This window comes from Anopheles stephensi, chromosome 2, assembly GCF_013141755.1.
Source record: "Anopheles stephensi strain Indian chromosome 2, UCI_ANSTEP_V1.0, whole genome shotgun sequence".
In the NCBI taxonomy this organism is placed as follows: domain Eukaryota; kingdom Metazoa; phylum Arthropoda; class Insecta; order Diptera; family Culicidae; genus Anopheles; species Anopheles stephensi.
In genome coordinates, this window is record NC_050202.1 from 77,496,958 (window position 1) to 77,509,564 (window position 12,607).

A 12,607-nucleotide genomic window follows, 5' to 3' on the forward strand; every position below is an offset into this window, starting at 1 on the left:
AGAGAGTTATTGAGTGTTCTACTTTGTCGCTTACCGTTTCCATTTCCGGCTACAGACGGTTCTTGAAGTGTCTGTGCTCCGGTTAACGAAAAGCTTTTTTAAAAAAAAGGCTGTCACAGTGGCTCGTGACTTTAGCATGAATATGAGTTTTGTTTTACGTAACTACCATTAAAATATTCGAAATAAGTACCTTAACTAATTTATAACAACCACAAAAGCATATTGGAAGTTATATGTTAACCATAAAGTAAATATATTTCCATTCCTTGCTATAAAAACTGTGCTTGTATTATTGTTGCCATCACTGTAGTCGGTATATCTTTTATAAATAAATTCATACTACACAACGCTAACGGAAGCCGAATCAAGCGAATGTGGCAACCAGCGGTATCCGTTCACCCTAAACGGTGGATCTAAGGTTCTCCACCACAATAAAAAAAACACACACACTCACACAAAAAAGGCACGGCAAATGACAAACGTTACACCATTTCAGGACAAAGCTGAAAAGCACAAATCTTCGACACGGTCATAAAACACGATGCGAGATGAAGCGTAAATCATATCGGCACATTTTTCTCACCGTTGGCCCTACCCGTCACGTGCAAGAGAAGCGCAAGAAAAACGCAAAACACTGATAGCTGGTGTTGCGTATTTTGCTCGGTGCGAACGGCGAGCGAATAAAAGCACGAGTGGCACGAGAAAACTGCACGCCCCGAAGCACGGTGGAACTGATCCATCCTTTACAGCTATCAACACTCATCATCTCGACCAAAGTCGAGACCGACTGCGGTTTGACGCCATCATGTGGCTTGTCGGGCCCCGAAACCCCGGCGCTGGTGGAGGTGGGGGAGAATTTAATCGTGATAAAACAATCACCACCAAACGATCTGCAGCCCGGTCGAAGTACAGCACGGACAGGGGGAAACAGGGGTCGCACGGGACCGGAAGTTTGGATGTAGGTTGTAGGTTTTCCCCTTTTTTTTTGAAACCCGATTTTTCTGCGCTTCCATCCATCTTCTATTGAGCTTTCCACCAGATTCGAAAGGGTACCGGTCACGGCCTATCCGTACGTATGCACACGGCCACGCACTCAGCGGCATTGTACCGTAGCTTGCCCGAGATACCCAATAACAAAAAATATTCAGATTTTACCAGCAAGCTCCGTAAATGGGTTCGTAATCCGTTTTGAGCAAAACATGTGCTACACTCGGGGGGGAGAAAAAAGCCACAAGCCCAACACACTATCCCAATATCGATAGTTGGACAGCAGCAATAACGCACCATCAATCTGCGGATGTGGTAACACATGAAGTCATCATTCTGCAATCAGAGAGGCGCTATAAAAGCGATATAACGTTACTGGGGATAAAATCATATTCCTCGAAACGCCGGCCCATTCATCGGTGCTTCTGTTTGCCAATGCTGCGTTCCTGCTAAATGAATTTTGGAGATCGGTGGAATGCTGCATAAACCGACTGATGGGCACGATTGCCGGAAAGCTAAACCCATTCTCTGTGGAATGTTTTCACCCGCAAGCTTGTTTGCACTACTATCATAGCAATCAAACAGTTGGAACGATCGGTGATAGTTTTGTCGCATTAATGTTGGTTTTAAATTGCTTTTCGGGATGATAGGTGTTTTAATTTTTTTAGAGCAAGCAATTTCTGAGAATGCAATAAAGTTAAATTTTTATGTAATGCGTCTATTACACATGGCTAGGTCGCCAATGTATTTCCAGGAAGCTTGATCCTGGGCAGCATTCCTCCAACAACGACTGTATCTGATCGCCGATTAGACTCCACCTGATCACTGTGCTCCTGTGTGCCTTGTACCGAACGTGTGTCCACGTGTCCCCATCATCGCATCCTTTCGGCTTTGACCGTCAGCTCAGCTAGTTCGTGATTCATGCTCCTACTCCGCATGCCAAGCTCGCACACACCGCCAAAAATAGTCATTAGCACCTGCCGATCGAAAATTACGAGTACTCTCTCTTCTTCTGTCAGCATAGCCCTCGTGTGTGTACGGTACTACAGGATGTATTAGTGTCCGATATGTTTGTTCAATTGATGTACCCCTTTATAGAGACAACTTCCCTTGTTCAATGAGCCTTCGGCTACGATCGTACCAAGCTAGCTTAACTCCTCTACCACCTTGAGATCGCCACCGTTTCTAGGTACTCTGGTTCCGAGCTGAGCTCTACCACGGAAAGAGCCACCGGCAAACAGGTATTTAGTGTTTCGGGTTTAAGACTCTCCCAGTTCTTTGTCTGATGATGTCGATGTCGTCCGCGAAGCTAATGAATTTGAGAGACCGAGAAAAAATCATGCCCCATGTATCAAATCCTCCCATTAAACTTACTAGAGCAATGTTGAACTGCAAACAGGAGAGTCCATCCCCTTGCCTCCTTCCGCGAAGAGATTCGGACAATTCCGAACACATGTTCAACACTCCTTGCACAGCACACCATCCATTGTGGCGTATAGGTCACATTGCAATAATATTTTTTTTCAATTTCAATTGACTTTTTTACTCCAATACATCTCTCTTCGCCGGCCTTATGTTCCCAGATACTTGCAACGCCTAGAACCCGTTTCAGTGTTTTGCGCTCTAATCCACCTTCCATTTTGTTCCAGCACCATGCACTGTACAAAAGCGCACAAAGCTCTAGCGTTCTAAAACTGCTCTAAGCAAGTGCAAAGAGTTCAGCCGATGTTACTGTCTACTTGAGCGCACTATCATTAAACCCCTGATTTGTTGTACAATTACTGGTACCGGTCGTTGGCAGCCACCACTTCCACATCGAGGCTGCCGAGCAACTCCAGTTCATATGCAACTCTGTCGTTCACATTTTTCGCATGCCTGCTAAATCCTCTAGAATCCTTCCCCACAGCAACAAAAACCCCCTCCTCCCCCCCCACGCTTCCCCTCCCTCCCCCCTGGTTCCAGCAGCTTAATGACGATGCTTAATGGTGTTTGGGATTAGTCAGATTTATGACGCACACGAAAAGAGTAACAACGGTCGCACTTTTGCCGTGTGCGCCCTCTATCGGCGGTTCCCAATCATTTGCGACCTCTAACGATGGCACACCGCAGCCGGCGCTTGTTGCACTAACCAAGTTAATTACAAGGATCTCCCCCTACTCAGGCCCCGCTGGCATGTGCGCCCCGTAACCGCAAAAGCTCGGCACGGTTGGCCGTCTGCAACGGCACGGCACCTACGTGCAGCTTTATGGTTGCCCCGAAGCCGAGGCTGTGTCGCGCTGACGAGTAAACTTTGCCCTGCTGCTGTTGCTGGTACTTTCCATAATCAAATGTAAATATTTGATCTGAGATAGTTACACGACCCATTTGCTCGTACCCCGCATTCGGGGATACTGTGGCGTGGACCGCGTTCCGCACAGTGGTCCGGCACGATGGATGAATCGACCGAAAGTTAACAAAATTAAAAGAATTAGTGCGGTTAAATTGTTCTGAGCCCTTGCCATTTTTGTAGTACCGCCGAAAGGAGCGATGAACAGTCGTTGCTGGCGAGATGTGAGTTGGTGTGAGGTTTGAAGTTGGCAAGCAAGAAGAAGAAGCTCGTTCTTCTGCGTTCAAAATTAAGTTTCTTTTAAAATTAGTTCGACTTAAATACAAAATATTTTTCATTTTGGAGATGGACGTTACTGAGCTTCGAAAACAATTTAACAAAAAACCCTTGTGATTTTTGCAAATCGCCAAGAATTAATACCGAAAGCAAGACCACTAACAAAATGGACACAAAACTTTATAATTTACAGAACCAGTAGCCGTGGCTTATTCTTCCCAAGGTCTACCACCAAAGCGGGAACAAAAACTTGTAGCATTAGAATCGATTTCAGCAATAGTGGGGGTGGTAAAAAAAAATCCCCAAGTCATCACCGCATCCATCAATCCTTGGGAGGAAAGTCGTTGGACGTGTCCAATAGCGGACGCGTCGCCCGAATGACGAATCGGAGTCAGACCTCGCCGCATGTGGGCCGCAGGTTGGGTCGAAAACGTCTTCTCGGGCGACGACCATTCATCTTGAGCACACGAGCTTTCCCGGAAGCGCCGGCCAGTTCCGGATGCTCCATCAAAATACCGTTGTCGGTTTCGGTTTACCCAAAATTGCCTCATCGGATCGTCATCATTGGCATCTGGATGGCCATATGCTTCCGTACGGTAGGAGTTCTAGGCCTGCGAGCCCCGGCACAGGCTAGTAACAACAACAGCAGGGCACTTACATATGCCTAATATAAGTTAACGCACACGGCCGGATCGCTGAATGGACGACCCTGTCTAATTTATTTGTGAGAATGAAAAATTGCGTGCTGATGAAGCAGTGTAAGCAGTGACCCATTATTATATGCATACAAAACTGAAGCAACTGTTGAAAAAATAATTTATAAATTCAAATAGTTTAACTTTTCTAAACCACTTATCTTAATTTCATCATGACTAACATGAGCGAAAAACTTCATCAACCGTACCTCGTGACAAACGCAGTTCTCCCCTTTTTTTTGCTACATTAACAAATAATCAAACTCTTCTCGCCAAAATCCAAACATTATCCGCCGTCAATCCGCACGAGCTCCCAGCGAAAACCGAATCCCAAAAATGTGTAGAAAATTATTTTCCCCGTTTTTTTTTTTCTCCCCATTCTCCATTCATTATGCCCCACGGCATGGTCGCACAATATTTGTACGGAAACGGTCACTTTGCGGGCGGGAACGGGCCTTAAATCGAACCAGCCGCTTCGTTTTTCGGCCCGTTCGAAACGCTTAAACGGAACCAACCCAACCATCCCGGCGAGCCCGGAATGTGGTGGCCATTGCCTGCGGGACGCGGCCCGAAGTAAGTGGGATTTAAACATCGTTAGCGTTTTGCCGGGGCTGGCTTATTGGGGATTTTTTATTTCCTTCCCAGCATCGATAGCTTCCCCACTGCTGGAGCGGCCGAACCCGGTGGCGGTGTGGGACGGGCGCGTTTGCTTCGCACTGTTTGATGGGCGCCGAACGTTGATGGGCTTTACAGTTAGTTGGGTTTGAAGATTGGGGGGTAAAAAGTGCTGAATAAACAGCAAAATTCGATTATGACCGCTGGTGATTTGATGAGACAGTTTTTCGCTAAAGACCAACCGTCGAGCTCCGCTTACTGCTTGCCGACTGCTGTCCGAAGTATGCCGTCAACATTGGAACGCACGGCCCCAATGCACCTCTACCATGGCTGTATTATCCAACCACTAGATTTCGGTCCCTTCTTATCCCGCCATCCATCCATCGACGAGCTACGGTTGGCGGGAGTTTCGATCAGTCGCAGAACTTCAGTACGAAACTCCCACTATACGACCGTAATCCTGACGGAAGCACGCACACACACACACGCTCAAACAGCTAAAACACGCATAAAAATGCCACTTTCGCCGAGCACCGAACACCGGAGATCGAGAACTCATGAACCAGAAGCCCATCAATTCGAGTGCGATTTATTGAACCCATGTTCTGGTTTATGGCCTGTAAACACTATTAAACATCTTTTCCATTTCGGGCATTTATTTTTTTTTTTTTGGCGGGGCCCCAGTCCACTTGACTGCAGTTTAGTCATGAAATGAAAAAGGAAACAATAAAACCGGAGCGGAAATACAAGCATATAGTGTTTTATTTTTGCGTCCCCCAGAAACTGGGATGACTTTTGTCGTACAGTGCGATCGATCGAACAGAGGCTGAGAGCGTCCTGGGAGAATAGTGGGAACCACTTGACATTTAATACTACGGACACAATAATCCGATGAAGCTGATGCTGACGGTTCAAACAATACGGCCCTCGAAGTCCAATCGCCGATCTCTTACGTGAAGGAATCGACCCATCACGTTTTGCTCGCGACTATCGATGGTCCACCATATGTAAAGTATCATTAAAATTATTCAATTTCTATGCAGCCACGCCACCCTCGGCCATAGCAAACAGTAATCTTCCAGGACTGTGGTTCCCCGAAAAACTTCCCCCCCCAGCGATACATAATCGGTGCCATCACTTCTCCATAAAAATGTTAATCAATGTCGCACGGTCCTTTCGCGCAGGTTCGCGTTGCAGCTCCATTGTGTAACTTTCGACTTTGTCTTTGTGGCTAACGACAACACATAAAATAAATCCATCCAGCGGTGGCCGAACCAGGCCGGTCGAACGTTTGCAGTGACATCCGGCAGGAAATAAGATTTTTTATTAGTTTATCCATCGGGTGATGGGAAAACACATTAGCCCGGTGTTGGCTGCATTGTGCTGGCCCCGCCCGATGTAATAACTACCGTCCGTCGTGATTGGCATGGTTCGTCTTCTTCGGTCCGAAGCTTCATCGATAATCTCGCCCAGCTTCATCGCACAATACGGTCACGGTTATGGACCGCAAGTCCGGACAGTTTTCGCTTTCGCCTAAAACCCTGCCTGCCGGGGCAGCGGGACGATTGTGTCCGGGTTGTCGGGGGGTAGTGGGGCAGCTTACGGGATTGTAGCTTCCGAAGGTGGGGTAGCTCTTATTGGTCGAAAAAGCAAAAAGCGGGAACCCGAGATCACCTCACCAAAAATCTCCGAGAAGCAATACAAAACGCATGACACGAAAGTGGCTTATAAATTTAATGGCCAAAGCGATTCGCCAAAATCCGCATTCACTGTCAAATTTATGTGATCCTTGGAAGCGATTTACGAGTTTTGGCCAGTGCCGACTGGGGCAAAATACCGCACGCGGCTGGTCATCGAATGAGCCCGCCACAAATCGCCGTGAGAAGTACGCACACGAGCAGTAATTCCTGAGCGTATTGTGGGCAGGCAGATGCAGCGGATGAAAACACACGACACGACAATCCGGTGCGATTTACCAGCACAGCATCAACAAACTCTCCCTGCTGCCAGAACCGGAACTGGCCCGTGATTTGCCGAACCGAATTCGAAGGTGGACCAATTTGCGTAACCGAATTTGCAGAACCAATCTGAAGCGGCGCTTATGTGGGATTACACGGGAGGAAAGCGGGAAACGCAAGCATGGGAAGGGATCATTTTTGCTGGGAGGCGAGTATACTCACCACGTGAGCACACAACTGTTGCTGCCACTGTTGTGCACAAATCCCCGGAAAAACTCGGTGTGCGAGGCAGAGCGGGAACCGTTGGCTGTAAGTCCCGGTAGAGCCCATTTTCCCGGGTTTTCCGAAAAAGGTAGTCCTCCCGCAGTTTTTGATCGTTTCACGGCACCGACCGATTCGAGTAGGTTTTGTCATAGATGGCAGCAGCTAACGGCTAATGCCAAATGTCGAATTCCACCCAAACCTCCGGCCAGCATGCCAGTATGGATTCGAGAATCCCAATCGACGAGTAATTAAATGAAACTGGAAACTACCATTCGAAGCCGAGGTTAGTCGGGCCTAGCGCTGGAGGGTGTGTGGGTAGAAAAACAACTCCGTACTTGGAGTCGTACCGGGGCGAGCATGCAAAGCCCAACTAAATTAAATTCCATTTGATTGTGCTTTATGCTGATTGCCGGAAGCTATTCAACAGCTGCATCGTTGTTGCATTGCCGCTTGCTGGTGGTGGACACGGCAGTAGAAAGCCGAGCGTAGGGATTAAAATGTACATTGATTGGTATTGATTTAAATAGCGTTATGAAACAGTGTAAAACGAAAATCGACCCCTTCCCCGGCAACCCAACCGGCGGACAATGCAGCCGGTTCTGGGTCCAATGAAGGAATGCGGTAAAAGTTGATGGTGAAAAGTTATTACGATTATGCCTTTCCACGAGACTGCGTGATCTATTTTATTCGATCCAGGGTTTCATAGTTATTTTGCACAGGTTTTTCCGACCTTTTCAAGCAGCGAAAGGAAATTGAAACTTTTGCTATATAATCTTTTTTATTGTGTTGCAGTATTTTAATGATCAGTTGCGGTGCGCACGATTAATTTCGAAATATGGTTTGGTTCGACGATCTTTGCGTCACTTTAAGGTTTGCTCTTGGTTCCTTTATTTAAGGATGCGTAAATTTACGTGGCGTGCTCAAACATTTGCATTGGGGAAGTGATTTGATGGGTCTTGCTGCTATCCATACGGTTTGCTATTACGGTTTGCAACCTTAGTTATCGAAGGCTTGACAAGAACTCGTAATTATCTGAGGTCAACCTGAGGCTCTGCTTGAAAAATGCTGAGGCATCAAATCGCCTTCAGGAGATACGTATCATCACTGTGGTGGGAAATTTGGTCCACATTACACCACAATGTCCTAGCCAGTCTCAAGTTCATGTCTGATTGTATTTACTTATATTTACGAATCATCAAGACATTCTTTTCCATAATTCAGGTGAGCTCTGCCGTGTGCAACATAATTGAAGAAAGGTCCAAACTTTTAATTGAATACGTCTAATTTCCCGCGAACACTCTGTTTGTGTATTTATTCTAGTTAACAAACTTTCAATGATCCCACCTGCCATTCTACATTTTTTGCACCTGTATTGGTAAACATTTAACTCATTTATTTAACACACGTTTACAATACAATACATGGCGTTAGTCTCTCTCCCAGTGCGACTCAAGTACCACACCACCACACGCGCTATTGAACGTCTTGCCGTGCAATGTATCGCAAATGTTATCACGACCATGTTCTGCTGCCCGGTATCTACACCAAAACAAAGCAACCTACCAAGCTTATCGCTCTCGGCACCAGCAAACTAGCCACAGCCCAACGAAGGTTGAGTCAGCCAACGGTGCGAAAGCACCCTCCGATAACGCTACACACAGCGATAACATTAGTTGTATCTGGCCTGCGTTCATTGACAGCCGCCCCATACCGTGAGGCGTAGCCCCAAAAATCGTGTCCTGACCATCGTATCCACGATGGACGCTCTGGACGGTGTTCCGCGATCGGTGCTCGGCTATCCGGTGAAAACGCGTACCCAAATCGTGATGACGTTTCTCGTGCCGGTGATCTTCGAGCTGATGGTATACATCGTGCTGACAACGGCGGACATTCTCGTGACCATCGAGCACTTCCGCAACGGTAACCCGGCCTGGGGATGGTTCACGCTCGCGCTTATCTGGCTACCTTCGCTGGTGTGCTTTTGCTCCATCGTGTCCACCCCGGAACGGTGGCCGGACCAGATTGGGTGTGACAAATGCACGGCCGTGTTTCTGTTTAACAACATCGCTATCCTTGTGTTCTTCCCGCTGGCCGCTCTCTATCGGTAGGGTGATCACAATGTGCGAGAATACTGGCAATTCCGTTCATTTCCTTCTGCTGACTAATTTTCCAGATTTAACAGGAGAATTTTCTGGAGCGTAGAGGCACTGTTTCACGACAAAAATACGTACGGACGGGCACAGTCGGTGGCAAAGATAATGGAAACGTCACCATGCGAGCTGTATCACTTTCTGCAGGCTTTTCTGCAGGCCGCTCCCCAGATGATGCTGCAGCTCTACATCCTGCTACGCGATGGCACGTTTCGCAACTACGACACGGTTACGGCGCAGGTTATCAGTGTCGTGTTTTCCTTCCTCACCATGGCCACCATCATCACCAGCTTTCAGCGTTTCGAAAGCCAGAAGATTGTTGGCCGTTGCTATCCGTGGAGCACACCGGAACAAGCCACAACACGGCGCAAAGAGCTGATCCGCTCGACAAGCACAGCCGACAGTGCCCTAGCCTCCCACCCACCATCAATCGCTCCCGAAGCCGATCCAATCGTGCCGAGCATTATGCGCAACTTTTACTCGCGCTATGGTGGCGAAGATGGGCGAGCATCGGAACGGCACACGTACTCCGCCGTCCCGAGCAGTCCGCGCAAGACGTTAAACGTGTCGGCGGTCAACTTCGATCGACAGCAATCGAAAGCGCATCACGATCCGTTCGTAAACTTCACCGACGATGATAAGCTGCACGAGATCAATGTGTTCGACACGGTGGATAGAGCTGTTGATCGCAACGCAAAGCAGTCTGGCCGTAGCGTAAGCTTCAAGCTACGGGATACCATTGACGAGTTGCAGGAAATGGACCACTATCTGCGCAGCACGGAAGATGTCCGCAACATTACCGATGACAGCGACGATGAGTATCTGAAGCCGGATGAGTTCGATGCGGTCCCAAAGAAACCGGCCCCGCCAACACCGGAAGCGTCGCCCGGTATGTTTCATCGGGTGTCCGTGTTCCGGAACATGTTGCTGTTCAATGCGGAATCGTTCATAAAGGAGAAAGTGCCGAGGCTGCCGGAAGGAATGTTCGATCATGCAGATCCCAACGAAACCGTGTCGCGCAAGGTGGCAAAGCCTGATCAGCCCGATGGTGATGCGATATCGTTACCATCGCGCCGACAGACGATAGTGGGCCTCGAACAGGACGATATGGTCGGCAAAACGGTACTGTTCGTCGGCTGGGTTATGTTCCTGCTGATGCGCATGCTATCCCTATCGACGTTCTACGTGTTCTTTCCGCTCTACTTCTGGATGCTGGTCGCCAACCACTATATGCTTATGATCGCCTGCATCGTTTACGAGGTGCGGTTGCACGAAAAGTTGGAGCGCTACTTCTTTTATTTCTTCCTCGCCTACATGTACATCTTTTCATTGCTAGAGTTTAAAATACGCTTCGTTCATGTGCGCTGGTGGTACGTTGGGTACGTCGGTATTGTGCTGATGGAAAACGTGGCAATGCTAGTGGTATGGTTCAATCTGGGCGTCTTTGAGTCCTGGTGGTTTTACTTCCTGCACCACACGATCATAGTGAGTGGGGCTTTAACCATGATGTGCTTTCTGTTTTATTACGCATTTCTACGCCCGAAGGATAAGGTACTGTTTGTGAATGAGTGACTTTTACCTCTCGCAAGATGGCACATCGTGGACGCTCTCTAGGCTTGCAGGCTTCCATTTGGGTGAGTGGAAACGAATATGTAGAACGTATTTATTTATTTTACTAAGCGGAACAACTTAATGACTGCTTAAAACTGCTATCACGGCCAAATTTTGTAGCGTTTTGAAACCTTTACAGCAGATAGCTATTGTCTAATCCTAAGTAATTTCATGGCTTTTAATATACCGACCCAGTGTGTATGAATGAATGAAAACATTAATAAAATAGTCTTAAGCACAAACCATCTTTTTCCATTTCCACTCATTATAAGCATGATAATACCAATCAGTACAATTAGAATAATTTTAACATTCAACTCCCTCCAACGCATTCTCCAACCAAACTTAAACCACGGAACGATGCCAATCAAAAGATTAACCTAAAATCAATTACACCTAGCAGCAAAAGTAAGACATTACCGTTCGGCGACAAGGCAACCCAAAATCGAATCCTTTACGCAAACAGCCCCACTAGTTTTAAGGCGGGTGGCCAGATTCGCCCTCCCCAAAAAACCCACCACCCCGCACTCGGGGCGCATAATCTCGCAAACCCATAATCCCATGCCCTCGTGACTGGAATTTGATGCGTTTTGTTTCCTCTTGCCGGCTTCCGGCAAGCCCTGGGATATCTCGCAATATACCCACTAAAAATTAACAACTTTCAAGATAATGGCACCGTGAACGGATGGAACATTCCCCCCCCCCTCCCCTCTCTCTCTCTATCTCTTTGGCCGACATTCCTGGCGTTGTCCTTGTACACCAGTTTGAGGCAACATTCCGACGCAAACCGTTTGACGAAAAAACGACAGACTATTAATGTGATTTACTGTTACGGCGGCTCGTGCCCCGGCACCGTGCTGGCGTCGGGACTCGTATTAGCTGGAATCGTAATGTTTTAATCTATTAAATTGATTAGAGATAAATATTTTATGAACGCTTGAATCAACTTCACCAATCATCTTCAGCGCTGGGCTATTGGCTGGATACTGCACGAAACCCCGCTCCAAATGGTGCTAATGGAGCACCAGTTCACACATTCTCCATTACCGAAGAGCGGAGGAATTTGGAAAGAGTTTAGCGGAACAAGACACGAATAAAGGCATCGTGAAATGCGGGTGAAACGACCCAGACCCGGAACGTGATGAATAAGGCTGATAAAGGGGGCGACGTTGTGAATGTATTCTTTTATGACAATCACTACCGGTGGGAAAGCGGCTGATGAAAGCTGCAATGAAACCCAGGAAACTGACTGATCGTCTAAAAGCGTGCGATGGAAAGAAACGATAAAGATTGGGACAATACTTCCTCCCATATACAGGGATTAAGCAGCCAGCTGACCGTATCACTGGGAACAATCTGCTTAGGAGCGGCAATTAAATTACGGAGAAGCATAAATTGGCATAAAGTTTAACGTAAAGTACAGCGCGAAAGGCAACAACAGTTGGTAAAAGCCATTTTAGTAGTTTAAAGTTTTTTTTGACATGAATTTTGCGCAAGGAATCTTATCCAATGGGATTGTTACCAAACTTTCTCGTCGATGATCTTCCATGATGATCGTTATAGGACGGAAATATGGAAGCATGCTAGAGCTAAAGATAAAATAAACCAAACCCATATGGAACGGGATTAATACAGCACGTCACATGATGGGATTTTCCTCCCAGCCAGCCCTCCGTTTTCAACCCTGAAATCTCTCAAATGTCCATTATTAATGAGGTTATGAAA

The 12,607-nt window shown here is 47.2% G+C and overlaps 1 protein-coding gene across 1 annotated transcript; it reads left to right on the plus strand.

Moving 5' to 3' along the window:
* The first annotated feature begins 8,652 nt into the window (after positions 1-8,652).
* Positions 8,653-11,124, plus strand: LOC118508444. The gene is made up of 2 exons (XM_036048234.1): positions 8,653-9,225; positions 9,295-11,124. Exons 1-2 carry the CDS (start codon positions 8,879-8,881, stop codon positions 10,841-10,843), a joined length of 1,896 nt encoding a protein of 631 aa, XP_035904127.1. The 5' UTR covers positions 8,653-8,878; the 3' UTR covers positions 10,844-11,124.
* The last annotated feature ends 1,483 nt before the right edge of the window (positions 11,125-12,607 follow it).

Excerpts from the sequence above, each read along its gene's own strand:
- LOC118508444 (XM_036048234.1), top strand. The coding sequence starts at position 8,879 with ATGGACGCTCTGGACGGTGTTCCGCGATCGGTGCTCGGCTATCCGGTG. Across the intron at positions 9,226-9,294 it reads CCGCTGGCCGCTCTCTATCG|ATTTAACAGGAGAATTTTCT; the intron begins GTAGGGTGATCA and ends CTAATTTTCCAG.